Consider the following 20289-nt stretch of genomic DNA (forward strand, 5'->3'; position numbering starts at 1 on the left):
AAGCTCTCTATAAATAAAAATGTATTATTATTATGAATAATTGACAAATAATATAACATATAATTTAATGTAAAATAAATAAAAGAAAAATGTTATGCAAAAGCCCCAAGCTTATTTGTTTCAAATGTTTCTGAAATGAGACTAAATGCAAACATTAACAAAAATCATCAACTACTGAAGAAAAACTGATATTGCATAAACAATAAAATGCAAAGAGAAGCAATAAAGGCCACATTTTCCATGTCATTTATTTTCTGGAATGAATTTCAGTTTAGCAAAAGGTGTAAAAGTTTTTTTTCTTAAAGCAGCAAGCTAAAAATTAAAACAACAGGATAACAGCCGATTCAACAAACTAATCTGCTACAGTGCTGTGTAAAAATGATTAAATTACATCACCAACAGATATCACATAATTAGTGAAAAGTGTTTCACTGATTCTTCTGTGAATTACAGGCTTGTTATTTCAAACAAAATCAGAGCATGAAATTGTGACTGAGGCAGCAGCTGTCAGTCAGCAGGACTGTACAGACGTGATGAGCCAGCCAGAGACTTCTCCGTCCAATCAAGTTCATCAGCAGTGGCATCTCTCGTCATCTTGACTGCTCCACCAGGCAGAGACAGCTGGTAAAGCAGCCTGCGCCTATATCAAGTGTTGAAAATCAAGACGCAGACAGACTTGTATTATTCTGCTTCCAACTCAGTTTAGCCAGTCCAGATCATTATCCTCGTCATCATCCCCAAAGAGAGGGGCAGGGGGGGGATGCCCCTTCAAGCTCTGGACACAAACAAAAGAGATGATAACAGAAATGCTGTTCATCAATGTTGTACTGATGCTAATACAGAACAGAATTGTATCCGTTTAAAGCAGTATGATGTAGTGATAAAACATCACTGACTGACTTTACATTGAAACAAATCACAAGGAAAGGGCTGAGGGGATCTACAGATCCTTCCTCACCATCTCATCCTCCTCTTCCTCCTCGCTGGGAGCTGCGGGGGGTTTGGCAGGAGTTGTGATCTGGAAAAATGACTCTCCTCCATTTTCCTCTCCCATTCCCCCAGTCAGACTGAGAGAATGACAGAAAAGGAGTGTGGGTGGGGTGGGATGTACAAAAAGACAATGAAGAAGAAAGAGAAAAGGAAAATGGGGATGAAGCAAGCAAGAAACAACAGTAGAGACAGGCAGTTAGTTTGCAGGAATCCATGCATACGTTAGTAGAGAGGACGGCACACGCATGTCACAATTGTTGCTAATTGTAGTTAAATTAAATCTGGCTAATAAGTGATTTTGGCCTTCAAGCAAACCATTTAAAAATATTTGTGGTGCATTGAAGAATGCTTTGATAAAACAAGAATTATGAGTCAAATGCCAAAAAACATATGGTATATGTTCTATATTCTGTTAAAATAAGCAATGTACATCATGAAAGAGAATTTTTGGAATTTCTTGCAATTATGTGTCAACAGCAACAGTTTTCAAAGTGGTCTCTGCTTGAGAGGCTAACAGTGATTGAACTGTCACTGAGATAGTATTTCCTGTCTTAACAAAGTTTCCATACTGTACATAGGTATGTCATTTTATATTAAAACATATTGTGTTCAGGACAGACAGGGTCCTTGACGCTCTTCTTTCTTCTTTGGCTCTCCTGCCCTGTACACTAACGCCCACAAGCTCTTCTTCTGCACTTCCTGTTTCTATTCAGAAAATTAGGCAAGCTGACAGTATCTCCATGTCAGGTCTGTATTATCCTTGCATCCACTTAAAACAATTCTCATACAATTTTAATAAGGAGCTTCCCCCTGCCCTTCTCACGCGCTATTCACGATGGCTGAGCCAGATAGAGTGGAGGAGAGGTGTGAAGCTCAGGCCTCTCTATCCACACTGCTAGCCAGAAAACTGCTGCTACAATTCTGGAAACCAGAAAATGTGGCTGAGGGAATTAGGAAATATATTACATCTAAAAAAATTAGATTCACTATGTCAAACAGAGAGGGACTCCGGCAACCTGTTAGTCTGAGTAAATACTTTATGCTCTAGCGGGTTGAATGTGTCATATGTTGATAACTTGTAACTTTCCTCTTTCGCGTGACTGATAATGTTTTTTTTGTATTATTATTTTTTTTTTCTCCTGAGCATTTATTTGTCTATCTGTTTTGGCTGCTGTATTTATAAACTGTTCTTGAAAAACAAAACCATGCCATGTAAAATAATTATATTTAAAAAATACAAAAATGACAAAAAAAAATCATGTCCTAAATCCTATATTATACTACTACTATTATATTTCTATAGAATTGAAGAAATCTCGCACACTCGAATGTGCCCTTGAGTAGACTCTGTTGGAACACATCCCAAACATGAAAACATTGGTCAATGTCAGAATCTTCGTAAAAAGTGGAGTTTAAGAAGAAATTGGTTGTTGGTGAATTTGCCCTTTGTTTTTAACTGCATGGCATCACATCTACAAATAGTAGTGGACACTTCTCTGCCCTCAGGCCATTTCCAAAAGACCCTAAAAACGGCAGTTATTAAGCCTCTGCTACACTCTTAGAATAATCTCGGCCCAACAATCACAGGCCCATATCAAACCTCCCATTTTTAAGTAAAACCATTGTGAAATGTTTAGCAGGCAGGATTTGGACCACTCTGCGACACAGACGGCTCTTATTAATCACTGGAGGCCAGACTTTGCTCAGACTGAACATTTATAAGATTTGACTTTCTTGGTTGGCCAAGAATAATCTGATCGACTAACAATGCGGTTCATGCCAGCACTCACCTCGTGTCCTCTCCTGAGCTGTTTGGTAGTGCATTTGGTGGTGGAGGTGGGTTGGCGGGGGGTCCAAAGGCTTTCTGAGAAGCAGCATGCATTTCTCCATCATGCTCTCTATTGTCCACCTCACTGCTCACTGCAGCATTTCTTTCTGACACAGTTTGCTCTCCGTCCTCAGGTGGTGCACTCTCATCAGGTTCATCCTCTGGATCTGCAGCCTTGTCGGGGTCTTTTTCCTCTGTAGAGATGACCTGCTGTACTTCACACTCTGCTGTCTCTTGTGTGTTCGGTTCAGTGGAAGAAACAGGATTGAGATCGGTGGCCTGTAGTGCCTCTGCCTGGCTTTGTGACTCAGTTACTGACTCAGTTACTGTCTCCGTCTCCTTCACTGCTGCTACTTCCTCATCCATCTGGGTCTCACTGACTTGGTGAGAATCTGATTCAGCCTCATGATCTTCCTTCTCTTTTACTTCTCTGTCACCATTCACATGTACATTCTGTACACTCTCCTGTCTTTGTTTCACATCATCACCTTCTTCCTCCTCCTCTTCGTCCCCTTTCTCTTCCTTCTTATTTGGTCTCAGTGAAGATCTGTCTGTGCCACTGAGCAGCTGCAGGGTTACATTCTAGAAAAAGAAAATCCATATGATTGAAAAAGTCCAGTGGCGGCCAGTGATCTTCCTTATTGTGCGTCTGGGGCCAGGCAACTCAATCAGCAATGAAACCCATAATGTAATTATACAAACAAGCTTCAAGAATATTGGATCAGAAGACCATAAAATGGTACCATTGTAGAATTCAGAAAAGTATCATTTGTTACGCTTTAAGAATTTTATAAATCTCTCATTTGTAAAATTGATTTCCAAGTGTTAACGCCCCAGAACCAGTCAGTCACCATGTGTTTATATTTCTAAAAGTCTACCCAGGGTATATAATATATATAGTCATACATTTCCTTGAGCACTGCCACAGAAAGGTTGCTTTGACATCTCTGTGTAAAATGCACGTACCTTAATGGTAGTGACGATCACCCCCAGCACAGCCTGGCCACTGTATGATTCACTGAGGTCAAACTCCCCCCGCAGAGAATAAAACACTCCGTTCATCACGCGCTTCACCTGCAAGTACACACAGCTGACCTCACTCATCGCTCAATCATTCACGTCACACGCATGCATAGGCCTTAAACATTTGCCAGCAAAACAAACTTCTACGTAAACCCGCCTTCAAACCGAAATACAAGTTGTACCTCAACTCTGAACTCTGATATGCAGCATTAATCATGTAATAACATGCATTTCTAACTAAAAATGTCAGATTCTTTTTTTACATTGTTAACACTGTTTACAAGATCTTCAAACAGTTAATATGAAAAATATAAATCATATATTTATACATCTTTTTTACAATACAGTGATTAAAATGTTTCCTGAAATATCCGACAAATAGGAACACCTGCACTACCCTGATGCAGTGCAATACAAAAGAGCAATTATGACGATTCATTATATTTATTAAATGATCATATCAGTAATATTACAAATCATATTCAGATTGTGTTCCGACTGTCACATAGGTGCCGATTCTATGTGTATGGGTTTACATTATACTGAAAGTGCCAAAAGGCCAAAATGATCTGTTGCAAATACATGAAGGTCTTTAATAAGCACAGCTTAAAACATGAAATTATTTATTACCATGACTTATTATTTTTGTCTCATGGTGAATCTTGTTCATATTCAAAATGTGTTTTGAATACTTATATGGTACTGATTATGAAGTGGGCAGTAGAGTTATCAGGTAAAACAACTCATTACAGCCTCAAATGACCAATGAGTTCAATCCAAATGTCTCAACAAATACTGAATACAAATCATTTGCAAGCATTCATCATGTTGTATCCTTGTAGCTTGTACTTGTACCTTCACTGAAGCTGGTAATGAGCTATTGCTAATCATTTGGCATTTTCATTCTGTGACTTGCACAGTGAAAAAGTGATAGTCTTGTCATGAAGGACGGAAAACAGCAGGAAATTATTGTGCTGCATCCTCATCTCCTTGTTTCATGTATTGAGTGTGTGTGTGTGTGTGTGTGTGTGTGTGTGTGTGTGTGTGTGTGTGTGTGTGTGTGAGATTGGAGGACTCCTCACCTCTGCTGAAGTGTCTCCTGAACCCTCCTGCTCGGCCCCTTTCTTCTCCAGTTCAGCCACTTTCCTTTCCAGTGTCTCCCTTACAGCTACTCCTTGCTGCTCCAAGGCTGTGTACTTAAAGATAAAAATATACAGTGACTGTGTGTGTGTGTGTGTGTGTGTGTGTGTGTGTGTGTGTGTGTGTGTGTGTGTGTGTGTGTGTGTGTGTATGAGATACATTCCCTGCCAATGATGACCATGTTGTGTAATTAGAAGCACAGCTGAGAACGAGTCGTCCATCTTACTTTGTGCTGAAGGGCTTGCAGCTCTTCAGTCTGCCCGTGGTGTTGTAGTAAAGTCTGTTCTTCTAAATCTCTTGACTGTTTCAGAACTGTAAACTGTTGAGAGTGAGAGAGGCCACAAATAAGGCAATCATAAATCATATATTCACACTTACATTATACTATATAAACCAACATTTTCTTGTTTCAAATGATGGTGAATCCAAAAAACAAACCTCAAACTGAAGTATTTTCAAAACCCTCTGGTTGCTGGCCAAATAAATATACAAAAATATAAACAATTGCATTACAGAAGAAAACCAAGTGTTCATACCTCAAAGGTTTTCTGTTTTAAGAACTCAACATATCTTAAGATTTTTCAACATCTAGTGGTGATAACAAAAGAACTGTAGATAAATAACTAGCCAAAAAGCTAATCAAAAAAATATAAGCTAAAACAACATTTTAAAAGCTGCTAGTCAGCGGTTTTATCTAACAAGCAAGCCAATAACATTTCTACTTTTTGATTTTTTGATATGAACAGCTGACAAGCTGTGTTCAAGGGGTTTCATGTCACCTAAATATGTTAACGCTGTCATAATTAACAGAAAACATTAATGGCATATTGTACTGAGCCCGCTCTTTGTTATGACCTTGACATATGACTCTACACAAAAAGACAAAGCAAAAGCATAATACTAAGGAGATTACATTATTGTTAAAACTCCAGCATCATAAATGTGCTGGAATAAATGGTCAACATCGATGCAGCAGAGGAAAAGAGATCATGAGATTTAGCCCCTAGTGTGGGTCAAACCCTAAAAACCCTGGAGTCTGCATTTCCTTTAATGTGCATCTCATTAAGTCAACAACCAATGAGACAAACTTATATTGCTTGGACTGTGTGTTTGTGTTTCATCTTTGCTAGCTGGTCTACCTTTTCCTGTAGCTGGGTTAGCTTGTCCTGCAGAGCATCTCTCTGCTCTGTTAGCTCAGCCAGCTCTCTGCTGTGCTGCTCTTTGGCAGAGGCCAACATCTGCTCACACTTCCCCTTCCACTCCTCCTGCAGCTCCGCCTGCAGCTGAGACAACTGCAACACATACATGATGGATGCCATTAGTATGTAAAGCAATGTCCACAAGTAGCCACACTTTCATACAACATGTTTTATTAACCGATTCAGAATATATTTAAGGGGATTCAGAGAAGACCGATTACAAGTTACATCACATGCTCAGTCATATTGCTACAGTGCAGCCCTTTCATTGATCTACCTGTTCAGATGCAGCGCTGTCAGTGCTGCTCCTGGCCTTACGAAGTTGAGCTCGGAGGTTGTCCAGCTCCTGCTGGCTGCTCTTACGGAGCTCCTCCACCTCCTCATCCCGACGCTGACGCTCAGCCTGCCACTTCTTCTTTCTTTCCAAAAGTGTCTTAAAAAGGGAGGGAAAGCAACTGTGTGTCAACATTTACACGGCAACTATTTCACATTTCAAAAACTCCTGCCTGCATTCTTTCTAAATGTCAACAGTTTGTGACTTCTGTGTACCGATACGGATATTAAGTGCATGCCCTCTGGGTCTTTCCCCTTTCACTGACAGAAGGACACGAACAGGAAGTATACGTACTCGTTCTAGGCTGTCTTTATCAGTCTTTAGGTCCTGCAGTTCCTCCTCCATGTTGTTGACTCTCAGCTCCATCTCTTTGCGTCTTTGCTTCTCTGAGCGGTACTGATCCTGGGCCCTCTCTGCTACCTCCTTCAGCTCTGGAACACAGAAACACAGCATCGGTAGACCAGCATTTCTTTAAAGATATCTTGGGTCTACATGTCCTTTGGTTGACCCAAACCTGTTCCAATGCAGTTATTCAACATCTGAATCATACTCTGTTATTTGATTTTAATGTGAACCCCGTGCTCAAACTCATTTACAGATTCACGTGACTCCATTCTTTAGAGGCAAAGATAGAATAGAAAAATGTCTCATCAGTGCTCATAGTTTTGACTTTCAGAATAAGAGCGCACTTTGTTTATGATGACATCATCACAAATTTAAAGATAAGTATAGTTCTATTCTATATTTGACTTATTATTAAAACATCACATGTACAGACTAAAGCCTGAATAAATGCAACAAGTGTTACGTGTTTATCAAAGACTGATATATTTTGCCATAGAGCTCCATTGCCATCTAAACTATTAAAAACACACCAAAGAGCCACACGGCTGCACTGGGTCTCATGTTCCTTCATTACCATAAACACACGCACACTATACTTTATTTTCCTAATATACACTGTGCTGCTGCTGGAAATAGAGCATAGAGATATGCTTCAGAGAGCATAACATGCAGATTAATCCGCTACTGAAAATAGTCCAACAAATGTACTATTTGCTCTTCAATCAAAATCTAATTTATTTGTATAGCCCAATATCACAAATGACACATTTGTCTCAGTGTGATTTACAGACTGTACAGGTTACGACATCCTCTGTCCTTAGACCCTCGCATCGCACAAGGAAACACTTCCTAAAAGAAACCCTAAAATTAAAGGGGGAACATGTTAGAAACCTCAGAGAGAGACTGAAGAGGGATCCCTCTCCCAGGACGCACAGACTGTAATAGATGTCTCTGTTGTACAGGAATTAATAACTTAATTCATTTACAACAGAGACAATCCTATGTGACAGAAATGATGATTGATCATATATGAAAAAGATGGATCCAGGAGGATGTCAAACAGCTTCTGGGATAAAAACTACAGTGGCCAGCTGTTACTGGAAATGACTGAGCCTTTTGTCAAAGTGAACCTATATATCTGAGGCCTGTTGTGAAAATATACGCATGTAAAACAGAGCAAAGGACTGGAGTGTAAACACATACACTTCAGCGGTTTATTGTGTGTCTGTTTATTGGAGGCTATCATTTGCTAATGCTGTTGATTTTTATTGTGTTTTACTGAGAGTTGTTGTAAATGTGGTGGACAAACTATTTACATCAATGAGCGTAGACTGCATCACAATCTACCTCGTAAATGACCCTGAAGTTAAACACCTCTCTAAAACAGTTCCGACAAACTGAACACCACAACGTTCATGAAGGTAGGATTTATTGCAGGACTGCTTTATTCAAAACACAAACGACAGCACAAACCTTCCAGCTGTGTTTCCAAGGCAGGGATGCGTTGGCAGTGCCTCTCGCTGTCCTGCAGCGCTGAGCTCAGTTTCCCCTGCAGCTCCACGGACTTCTGATGGTGAGCTGTAGCTTCTAGCTGCAGCTGAGACAACTGGGCCGTGGACAAAGTCAGATCCTCCGTCAGACGCACCTGATGGAGACGCAGACAGACAGGGGGAGGGGTGAGAGGAGGGGATGTACCAGTGGCTGTATACAGTAAAGTGAAACCCAGCCCACACAGAGACAGTGGAACATAGTGACAGCCTAGATGAGTGGCTACTGGTGCTAGAGGTGTGAGCAGCGTGACCCTGTGGGAGACAAATGGTGAGTGATGGGTGATGGAAAAGGAGACAGGAGGGAAAGAAAAGTTAGTTCAAATGTCAATGAAGTAGGACATAACAAGGATGATTCCAGTGGCAGCGGTCAGCTCTGGGTCAAATAGTAGTTGCACGTGATTCTTCCCATTTTGTGCAGCACATTTGGAAGTGGGGCTTCATTGGGAAAAACCAGATTGTCAGATCAGCTGTTAAATCCCAGAATTGCATCCAAAGTGAATTTGAAATCATTTGCAGAGATTGTCTAAACTTCCTGCTGTCCTGTGACTTTTGTTGGAATTGACCATTTACTGTCACAGGGAACCTCTCTGTTGTGTTTTCTAAATGGACATCTCTGCTACATTATTGGAGGCAGAAAGGGAATGTTTTTCTGTCGATGACAAACTCACTGAGCAGCTGTCTTTGCTTTGTTTGCTCAAAACACAACTTCTGCAGATACTATGTGACCCCTGTCTGGTGGCGGTACAGAGAAAACAGGCTCACCTGGCCGGAGCCCAGGTCCTGAGGCAGTGCATGCTGAGAAGAGAGAGCAGTGAATGCTAGAGTTTCCTCAGAGCAGCACTGCAGCGTAAATAATCAGGCAGAGAGTCGTCGGTAAAGAGTGAAGCACTTAACATTAACATCAGATGTGTAGGAAACAGACAGTAAATGATTAAATGAACACCATCTCTACTGAGTGGTGAATATAAAGTGTATTACTGAAGTGAACATCCTAATGTGAAATTCAGATTGCATAGCCTTAAGATAATGATAATTAAGTTACTATTCCAAATGTACAACAATCTGTAAAACAAAGTGCATCAGTGTTCACTTAGTTTTGCAAAGTCATTTTTGCCAATTCTTCCCTCTCTGAAACTTCAACTTTCTTTAGCTTTGTGACAATAAGTTGTTCTGTTAATACAAGTTTTTTTTAATGGTTTATTTATTTAGTTAAAGCAGTAAGCATTTTCTCAATCTACAGGGAACCCTTGATCCTTTAGTGCATCTGGAAGTCACACACACAAAGAAGTTCCAACCGGTTACTGCCATAAATAAAAACATTGACCCTTTTCTTGTCTGACTTTCTACCGCAGTGAAGATAAATAACAAACTCAGGTGCATCACTCTAAAGTTTTGTAATTGATTTGTTTTCTGATTCACCATATAGTTCAAATCTGTAATAGTAGATCTAAACAGCTAAACGGACCACAAACAACTTTCTTCGTTTGTTAGAAAGATCTTTCTTTTCATGATCTGTTATTTCTCACATTAACTTTTATTATGGTTACAATTCAATTCAGAGAGTCTGTCAGCAAGAACTCTTTTGACATTTACATTTGTATTTATAGTCATTCTGTCAAATGTGAGACTGATCATGTCTGAGTTTGATATGATATATACAATTAAATGACTAAATTATTCAAAAGACACCATCATATTCGGATTTATTTAATAACTAATTTACAATGTCAATAAATACAGACGCAAATAAGGAATAAATAATATAAAAGGCAGAGAAGTAGAGAAGACACAGTACACAGTATAAAGACAGACTGCAGGTTGTTACTCATGTGCAGGTGTTTGTTAGAAAGTACCAGGCTGCTGCTCTGGCACTGATAACTGTGTGCCTTTATTACACTGTGCACGTGTGCAGACACAAACGCAGTCAAAATTAAAGCCTCACGTGCCGCTTCAGGGAAACGGTCTCATTTCTCTAAAAACACATTTGCTTGTTTCCTCTCTACTCGCATTGTTTCCTAAGACGCAAGTGAGGGAAATGTGGATGCAATTTAAGAGACTTGGGATGCACCCATTGTTTCTAAACTACCTCAAAATGTAATCTCACATATACACCTGGTCATCTATCAATTCGCTCACTGAAATGCTGGATGACACCAAATCCACAGTCTCAAGGTATATTCACACACTGCAAGCCTTGAACGCAGCACACTAGCTGAGTGGCACTGATCATCTGCAGCATTGCAACACAGTAATGCTTGTTGCAGTGTGAATGCACAATCTAAAGTCTCAATTGTTCCCTTTTTGGCAAATAAAGACAAATGCTCACCTTGTCCTGCTCCGCCTGCAGTAATCTGGCCTGGTTCTGTTCACTGGATGACTTGAGGGAGTCGTTCCTCTGCTCCATCAGTAGGTTACTCTGCTCCATGTACCTAGACAACCACAGCACCACCACATTACATCCACCTCAAATACCGACTGAACACTTTCCTCATTCTTTCTTTAAGGGACTGGAGTCAGTTTGGGCTGTTAGTCAATGCCTGTTTGAAAGAAAATCACATCTCAGAGACATTTGATTCTTTAACCATTGTTGACAAAATAAAGAAATAAAACAAGTCCCATAATGGTGGCATTACACATACGGGATCATATACATTTCTATTGCAAGTAAAACTCACCGCTGGTTCTGGTTGATGAGCTCACCAATCTTACGGTTTTGCTCCTCAACGCGAGAGCTTTTCTCAAACACTTCCTTTTTTAAACATTCATTTTCCTAAAAAAAAAAAAAGTGCACCGACAGATAAGAGAATCAATGTGCGGCTGCGGACAGCAGTAGCAGAGCCTCCACAAACATTAGGCACCGTATCCTTCAGCTGTGTACCTGGACAATTCTTTGGATGTTGTGCATGATCATGGAGGTTTCCATTGACATACTAGGAACAGCCATGGAAAGACTTCCCTGCCTTTGAAGATCATCTATCTGTTCAGAAAAAGAAAAGAACCAGATGTATCTCCTTTCTATTAAAGCCTCTTAATGAACATTTTCTTGTGCAGAGTTTTTACCTTTGAGGCCAGTTGATCCACTTTATCTGCTACTTTTCCGACAGCTAACCGGATCTCTGTGTTGTGTTGTCGGGCCTCAGTCATCAAGAAGGAAGTCACATCAGTCGAGCCTGGCGAGAACACAATGACAGGATTTTTTATTTAGAACAGTTTCATCACTGAAATCAAACATCAAACTGTTTGCAGCTGTGTAGTTATATTGATAATGAGGCTGTTGAGCCTCATGGCCTCCTTGTAAATTGTATTGCTGTGAATTGAACACTCTTACCCATGTATGGGATAGTTTGTGCAGGGTACACCTGGCCCACAGGCTGCAGCTGAGATGGAGCCACAGAGCTCTGCGTGTAGGAGTAAGGCTATGAAACAATAGAAAACACCGATGTTACCAGATCTGTCCATGATGTACTTACTAATGATAAATCAGCATAAATTGTGGAGAAATCCCACCTGAAAGGCATGGCTGCTGCCTGACAGCCCAGGCTGTGGGGCAGCACTGCTCATGATAGGAAGTAAGGCAGAAGTTGGAGCTGTGTGAGGATAAGGATGTACTGCAGGAAAAACAAAAACTCAAATTTGACCAATTCATTCTAAAACATACTCGATACCATCACAGGACATTGTGCTCTTTGTAATCCTGAGCTGCAGGAGGAATGCACATAAGACCAGGAGGAAGAAGTTTACCGCGTGTCGAAGCTGGAGCAGCTGTGGCGATCTGCACTGGAGATGGAGCCGCAGGCAGATCCTTGCCACTGGTGTCCTGGAGATCAACACAATAGTGGCAGAGAGTCAGTAATAACACCAGATTGATACGACACAGTCCGTTTAAAGGGGCACTCCAGCAATTTTGCAATGTATTTCCATAAAGTTAGAGGATTTGCAAGGGACAGATAAAAAAACAAAAGATCAGTGCAGTAGAGTCCAGACTTTAGGTACCGTATATATTTGGGTGGGTCATTAGATCCTCCCTGTCTAGTACAATATCTCAGGCAGGTGATTTTAGAAATGTCTTAGACTTGATGAAACTCCTCCAGAGCCACAGGAGATATTATACAAATGTATTCAGCGTATCCAAAGGCCCTGAGAGGCCAGTGAGAAAAGAAAACCATGCTGAATTTCTTTTCAGGATCATTTTTGTGTTTGTTGTTGTAATGTGCATATCAGCCACAAGAGGCAGAAGTGCACCACTACCACATGTTCTAAATAAGAGTAAAAGCGTTCATGTTTTCTTCCTGGTGAGTTTCCATTTCTCCAGGCACTCTAAACGCAAGGTACATATGTTGTGTGTTGGCATGTTATGTAACATAACTGTCATGGCTAGAACTGTATTGTACTCATATCAATATATGTGTGTTGTGTTTAGAGTACTATTGTATTAGAATACTTCTCTGACTAAGCTTTAAATGTGCCTCTTTCTGTAAATCATAAAACAAATTATTACGGCTGAATTCCTTTCAGCAGCTTGAGTTGGGGGGTCGTGTTTAATGCTGGCTGAGTGCCACACTGTCACTGTGAAGGAGCTAACATCGTGAATGTTATCAGCAACACATGTGCTTCTCCTCGTATGACAGGTCAACATGTCTGCTGTGAAACAGGGCTTATTACTTAGTTAATGAGCCAAAACTATTTATCGATAAGCACTTAAATAAACATGTATAAATGACAGTTTTGATTATCAATTCTTTAATTATCAAGTAAAAATATCAAACATTTACTACAAACTGTTAAAGCTTGTTGCATTTCCTTCTTATTGTAAGTTTTGTACATTTTAGGTTTTTTACTGACGTCTCTTCAGGTTTCTGTAACTTCTGAAGAGCATTTATCATTTATCATGTTTCTCCATCCATCCATCCATCGTCTACCGCTTATCCGGGATCGGGTCGTGGGGGCAGCAGCTCCAGTAAGGAACCCCAATCTTCCCTTCTCCGGGCCACATCCTCCAGCTCCGACTGGGGGATCCTGAGGCGTTCCCAGGCCAGTGAGGAGATATAATCTCTCCACCGAGTCCTGGGTCTTCCCCGGGGTCTCCTCCCAGCTGGACGTGCCTGGAACACCTCCCTAGGGAGGCGCCCAGGTGGCATCCTTACTAGATGCCCGAACCACCTCAACTGGCTCCTTTCAACGTAAAGGAGCAGCGGCTCTACTCCGAGTCTCTCACGGATGGCTGAGCTTCTCACCCTATCTCTAAGGGAGACGCCAGCCACCCGTCTGAGAAAACCCATTTCGGCCGCTTGTACCCGTGATCTCGTTCTTTCGGTCATGACCCAGCCTTCATGACCATAGGTGAGGGTAGGAACGAAGATCGACCGGTATATTGAGAGCTTTGCCTTCTGGCTCAGCTCTCTTTTCGTCACAACGGTGCGGTAAAGTGACTGTAATACCGCCCCCGCTGCGCCGATTCTCCGGCCAATCTCTCGCTCCATTGTCCCTTCACTCGCGAACAAGACCCCGAGGTACTTGAACTCCTTCACTTGGGGTAATGGCTCATTCCCTACCCGGAGTAGGCAATCCACCGGTTTCCTGCTGAGAGCCATGGCCTCAGATTTGGAGGTGCTGATCCTCATCCCAACCGCTGCACACTCGGCTGCGAACCGATCCAGTGAGTGTTGAAGGTCACAGACCGATGATGCCATAAGGACCACATCATCTGCAAAGAGCAGCGATGAGATCCTCAGGTCACCGAACTGCAACCCCTCTCCTCCACGACTACGCCTCGATATCCTATCCATGAAAATCACGAACAGGATTGGTGATAAAGCGCAGCCCTGGCGGAGGCCAACATTCACGGGAAACGAGTCCGACTTACTGCCGAGTATCCGGACACAACTCTCGCTTTGGGCGTACAGGGATTGGATGGCCCTCAAAAGTGACCCCCTCACCCCATACTCCCGCAGCACCTCCCACAGTATCACCCGGGGGACCCGGTCATACGCCTTCTCCAGATCCACAAAACACATGTAGACCGGATGGGCGTACTCCCAGGCCCCCTCCAGGATCCTTGCAAGAGTAAAGAGTTGGTCTGTTGTTCCACGACCAGGACGGAATCCGCATTGTTCCTCTTCAATCAGAGGTTCGACTACCGGCCGAACCCTCCTTTCCAGTACCTTGGAGTAGACTTTACCAGGGAGGCTGAGAAGTGTGATACCCCTGTAGTTGGCACACACTCTCTGGTCCCCCTTTTTAAATAGGGGAACCACCACCCCGGTCTGCCAACCCCTAGGCACTGTCCCAGACTTCCACGCAATGTTGACGAGGCGTGTCAACCAAGACAGCCCCTCAACACCCAAAGCCTTCAGCATTTCTGGACGGATCTCATCAACCCCTGCGGCTTTGCCACTGTGGAGTTGTTTGACTACCTCAGTGACTTCCATCAGGGAAATTGACGATGATCCCCCATCAGCTTCCAGCTCTGCCTCAACCATAGAGGGCGTGTTAGTCGGATTCAGGAGTTCCTCAAAGTGCTCCTTCCAGCGGCCGATAACCTTCTCAGTTGAAGTCAGCAGGGTCCCACCCTTGCTGTACACAGCTTGGATGGTTCCTCGCTTCCCCCTCCTGAGGTGCCGGATGGTTTTCCAGAAGCACCTTGGTGCCGACCGAAAGTCCTTCTCCATAGCTTCTCCGAACTTCTCCCACACCCGCTGCTTTGCCTCTGACACGGCAGAAGCTGCCGCCCTTCTAGTCCTTCGATACCCTGCAACTGTTTCCGGAGTCCTCCCGGATAACATAACCCGGAAGGACTCCTTCTTCAGTCGGACGGCTTCCCTGACCACCGGGGTCCACCACGGTGTTCGAGGGTTACCGCCCCTTGAGGCACCTAAGACCTTGAGACCACAGCTCATCACCGCAGCTTCAGCAATAGAGGTTTTGAACATCGCCCACTCAGGTTCAATGCCCCCAACCTCCACAGGGATGGCTGAAAAGCTCCGCCGGAGGTGTGAGTTAAAGATCCCCAGGACAGGGGCTTCCTCCAGACGTTCCCAGTTCACCCGCACTACCCGTTTGGGTTTACCAGGTCTGTCCAGAGTCTTCCCCCACCCCTTGATCCAACTCACCACCAGATGGTGATCAGTCGACAGCTCCGCCCCTCTCTTCACCCGAGTGTCCAAAACATGCGGCCTCAGATCAGATGATACGATTACGAAATCGATCATTGACCTTTGGCCTAGGGTGCTCTGGTACCACGTGCACTTATGAGCATCCTTATATTCGAACATGGTGTTTGTTATGGCCATTCCATGACTAGCACAGAAGTCCAACAACAAACGACCGTTCGGGTTTAGATCAGGGAGGCCCTTCCTCCCAATCACGCCTCTCCAGGTGTCTCCATCGTTTCCCACGTGTGCGTTGAAGTCTCCCAGCAAGACTACGGAGTCCCCTACTGGAGCCACCTGCAGGGCTCCATTCAGGGTCTCCAAGAAGGCCGAATACTCAGAACTGCGGTTTGGGGCATAGGCACAAACAACAGTCAGAGTTTTCCCCCCCATAACCCGAAGGCGTAGGGAGGCGACCCTCTCGTCCACCGGGATAAACTCCAACGTGGCGGCGCTCAGCCGGGGGCTAGTGAGTATCCCCACCCCGGCCCGAGGCCTCACACCTTGGGCAACTCCGGAGAAGAATAGAGTCCAACCCCTATCCAGGAGTACGGTTCCAGAGCCAAGACTGTGCGTGGAGGTAAGCCCCACCAGATCCAACTGGTAGCGATCCACCTCCCGCACTAGTTCCGGGTCCTTCCCCCACAGAGAGGTGACGTTCCACGTCCCCAGAGCCAGCCTCTGCTGCCCGGGTCTGGTCCGTCGAGGTCCCTGACCATCACTGCCACCCGTGTGACAGCGCACCCGACCCCAGCGGTTTTTCCCATGAGTGGTGGGCCCACAGGATGGATGGATGGGAGGCACCACGTAGCTTCTTCGGGCTGTGCCCGACCGGGCTCCGTGGCAAACCCGGCCACCAGGCGCTCGCTGTCGGGCCCTCCCTCTGGGCCTGGCTCCAGACGGGGGCCCCGGGCTTCCTCCGGGCAGGGTCTCTCCTTTCCTTTCCCTTTCTTTCATGAAGTCGTTTTTGTGGCTTATTACTTAGTTAATGAGCCAAAACTATTTATCGATAAGCACTTAAATAAACATGTATAAATGACAGTTTTGATTATCAATTCTTTAATTATCAAGTAAAAATATCAAACATTTACTACAAACTGTTAAAGCTTGTTGCATTTCCTTCTTATTGTAAGTTTTGTACATTTTAGGTTTTTTACTGACGTCTCTTCAGGTTTCTGTAACTTCTGAAGAGCATTTATCATTTATCATGTTTCTGACATTTCATATACAACATAGTTAACGGAGTCATTGCATTTAGTTTTAATTAGGTCTTTAGTTGCCCTATTTGATGCACATTTGCTCTGATAAAGTGAGTACAATACATCCGTTTAAATGCCCTACATTTGTATTTAGTTTTTTATTTCACAAGATTTGAAATAACTCAAATGGAAGGGGATCCTCTTATGCACAGGCCTGTTGTGGCTATATTCAGACATTCTGTTGATAGAGATTCAAATCTGAATGGGCAATTCAAGCATGCAGATGAGTGAGTGTGGCTCATTAATGTGTTTATAATAGTTTTTGGAAAATAATGGATCTAATGGATCTATACGGAACAGGCTTTGAAATGCACAATACCTGTAAGTAGTACAAGTAGTGTGTGTATACAATGTATACATTCATTGTTGCTCTTGGATTGTGTTGCCAATAAGAAACATTTAGAATATCTCCAGACTTATTCTTTAACATGTAAAGTAAAACCTCCCTCCCAGGATTCTGCAGACCTACCTCGAGCTCAGAATCACTGGATTCGGGCTGGCTGGCCCCTCCAGTCAGAAAGGGCAACATGGGCTGGCCCATCTTTGCCATGCGAGAGATCAGCTTGGCTTTTGTGGCGTCTGGATTCTGAAGTTTGTAAACGAAAGCTTCCATCACTACAGCTGCACAATAACTTAATGCAATTAATATGACAGTGCGTCATTAATAGAAAGAAAAGCAGTGAGGGTGCTTACTGCCAGCTGCTCACTGAGGGAGTTTGACTTTGCACGAAGTGGTGGCTCCCTACAAAGACAAGGTCAGAGATAAATCATCTGAAGGGACAAAAGAGTGAAGGATAATGCTGTTGTTTATTTCCTGAGGCTTAGATCTCACCCTGGTCTGCCTGGACCAGTCATCTGTGCTGGGGGCTCTGGGGCCAGATTCTCCACACTGGGGGCTGGGGAGGGGGCAGCAGAGCCTCTGGAGCTGGCACTGGCACTAACAGACCCATTATCCTTGGAAAACTTCACCTAAAGCACAGAAAAAGCAGAAAAAGCTTCCGTTCACACTCACACCAACATTACATGCCACTAAATAAAGAGGTCATATGAGAAGTTGCAGCTCCTCACACGGACATAACTTAAGTATTCATGTGACACTACAAAGAGCAGATACAAAAGGTCAAATGCAAGAGCAGATGGATGTAGACTATTGTTTAGTAGGTGTTACCCGTCGCAGCTCTGCTTCGAAAATAAGAGTGCTGTTAGCCGGGACACGGTTGGGGACTCCCGTGGATCCGTAAGCTTGGTCCGGTGGGATGACAATGAGGCGACGGCCGGCCTTCTTCAACCCAAGCATCCCTTCCTCCCAGCCCTGCTCAGACAGATCAGGTCATAATACATCATTTAATAACAATAATGAAATAAATGTATGCAACTGGATTTACCTCATCCTCTGCACTCCAACATAAAGAAATGTTGGTGGAGGTCTAGTGGTTAGCTTCCAAATAAAACACCGGAAGGTTGCGAGTTCAATATCAGGTATTATTTTAACCGAGCAAGGCACCAGGGAGACTGTCCCTGTAGTTACCGTCTCTGGATAAGAGCGTCTGACACATGTCATGTAAAACATTTAATAAAGGACATGGAACTTTCTGTTATGCTGGTTTTGCACATTACAATTCCACGAACGTCATTTCCACTAAACCAAAGTTTCTCGAGGTGTATAATGATGTACAGGCTTTTATATAAGCGAGTGTATACATTTTTATTATATGCTATTTTAATTTAAGTATTTGACTTTTTTTAAATGCCACTCTGAATGAAACCCATTTTAACACCAAATAAAGGCCTTAATAACAATAATACATTTTATTTATAGAGCGCTTTTAAAAAAGGTACTCAAAGACGCTTTACAGGTACATATAACATTAGAAATTAAGAACATTTGTTATTTTTAGATGAATGAAATTGATGCGTTTTAAGACGTTAAGGATCTGCAGGAACCCTGATCAATCATTAGTAGAGAGACCCAATAAGAAACAAACATGAAGCCAAAGGTGGGAAGTTTGGACGGAAACGTCTTTCTCACAAACAGGCGATCACGATACTATTTCTTTTTAGTTTAGTCTACAGGCCACTAGTTTGCTTCTGTACCAGCCAGACATTACATTTTAAAAGCTGTTGATATCATGGAGGAAGTAACATATTTCATAACTTCAGTAGAAGTTGAACACTGAAACATGGTGCACAAATGTAGGCAAAGTGATTTTATCTACAAAAAGGATTCTCTTGCTCTTTATTTTTTGTAACTTCATTGAAACCTCTGTACTCTTGACATCCTAATATGAAAGTACAGTGTTGGATTTTTGACACGATACGGTTATTTAACGTTGTTTTCTAAAGAATTTCACATTTTTCTGAGCTGAAGGACCTTTAATCATATCTACATTCAAATGAACTAAGTTACTCCGAGTCCTCTGACTCTCAGCATTATGTGCTGCTTCTGTATTCCTTATATTCCAGGAAACAGAACTGCTGCATTGGGGAATTTCTTTTCTTTTTTAAAGTCGATAATATTGTGTCAACAAAAATATGAGATTTTGGTAAAGTTTTCTTATTTAAACTAAACTTTAGTCTAGTCATTTTTCATCAACGATATTACAAGTTGCTATAGTCACAATAAGTGTTAAATACCATTGGTGTCGTCTTAGTCATAGAGACAAAGGTTGGTGACAAACTTATTTATTCATACTTTTCCTTACCAAATGGTTTTGGACTCACTTTGATCAATTTTCCAGCTCCAATTTTCAGCCGTAGCAATTTTTCCTTGTTCTGGTTGGAGTCAAATATCTAAAATGATATTAAAGATTCAATGATTTGTGTGCCATCAAAGGTGTCAAATCCACACAATACTGGAGACAAAATGACAAAATAGATGAAATAATGTTGTAAGTGTGCGACCTCTCCGATGGCGTGGTTCTGCAGGAGCCAGCCTGTGTACACCACCTCCAAAGAGTCTCCATTCTCCGCCGCCTGGCCCTCACCAACACAAAGATCCTGAACTACCACAGCATCCAAGCAGACAGCGCTGTTTGCTTTTGCCATACACACCTGATACACATAAAAGGAAAGAAGTCATCATCAAATAAACAACATCATGCAATGTAGCGAGAGCTTGTATCTAATAATGAAGGACAAAGTGATGCAGGGGTTTGAAGATCAGTCCTGATACTTGTGGATCGTGTGATGTCAACACAAACAGCCCGTTTCCTTAGTTACTCACTCTATTGATAACAGTAATCACAAACTTGGTTGGAGGTCGCCTGCTGTGTCACTCACCTCTTTGCAGAAGTCTGATGAAACCTTCTCTGACTCAAACATCAGGGACCAGTTCTGCCTCTGCTCGTCATAAAACGTGCAGTAATTGTTTGGCTGTACCTGCAGTAGAGAAAGAACATAACGAGGAACACTTATTCAAGTTACACTCTCAATCAGTGACAGACTGATAAGGTGTGTAGACAGTGCTGCCAAAC

The 20289-nt window shown here is 42.7% G+C and overlaps 1 protein-coding gene across 5 annotated transcripts in view; it reads right to left on the reverse strand.

The window, feature by feature from the left end:
• Positions 1-216: 216 nt before the first annotated feature.
• Positions 217-20289, reverse strand: part of fkbp15b (FKBP prolyl isomerase family member 15b) — a 23662-nt gene continuing 3589 nt past the window's right edge. For 2 of the 5 annotated variants that reach the window (XM_029439951.1, XM_029439952.1), the window contains exons 6-30: positions 20096-20194; positions 19718-19867; positions 19538-19606; positions 17985-18128; positions 17649-17785; positions 17510-17558; positions 17286-17402; positions 12151-12226; positions 11917-12017; positions 11738-11825; positions 11470-11579; positions 11288-11386; positions 11085-11179; positions 10736-10838; positions 9172-9249; positions 8333-8504; positions 6809-6945; positions 6458-6613; positions 6121-6273; positions 5208-5300; positions 4924-5037; positions 3785-3892; positions 2781-3400; positions 959-1067; positions 217-775 (exon numbers count right to left, since the gene is read on the reverse strand). In XM_029439951.1, coding sequence (XP_029295811.1) covers positions 698-775; positions 959-1067; positions 2781-3400; positions 3785-3892; positions 4924-5037; positions 5208-5300; positions 6121-6273; positions 6458-6613; positions 6809-6945; positions 8333-8504; positions 9172-9249; positions 10736-10838; positions 11085-11179; positions 11288-11386; positions 11470-11579; positions 11738-11825; positions 11917-12017; positions 12151-12226; positions 17286-17402; positions 17510-17558; positions 17649-17785; positions 17985-18128; positions 19538-19606; positions 19718-19867; positions 20096-20194 — 3255 coding nt within the window. In that variant the 3' untranslated portion in view covers positions 217-697. The remainder of the gene's footprint in view (positions 776-958; positions 1068-2780; positions 3401-3784; positions 3893-4923; positions 5038-5207; positions 5301-6120; positions 6274-6457; positions 6614-6808; positions 6946-8332; positions 8505-9171; positions 9250-10735; positions 10839-11084; positions 11180-11287; positions 11387-11469; positions 11580-11737; positions 11826-11916; positions 12018-12150; positions 12227-17285; positions 17403-17509; positions 17559-17648; positions 17786-17984; positions 18129-19537; positions 19607-19717; positions 19868-20095; positions 20195-20289) is intronic. The other 3 variants (XM_029439953.1, XM_029439955.1, XM_029439954.1) reach the window with 3 other exon arrangements.

The sequence above is a fragment of the Cottoperca gobio genome, chromosome 9, assembly GCF_900634415.1.
Source record: "Cottoperca gobio chromosome 9, fCotGob3.1, whole genome shotgun sequence".
Taxonomy (NCBI): domain Eukaryota; kingdom Metazoa; phylum Chordata; class Actinopteri; order Perciformes; family Bovichtidae; genus Cottoperca; species Cottoperca gobio.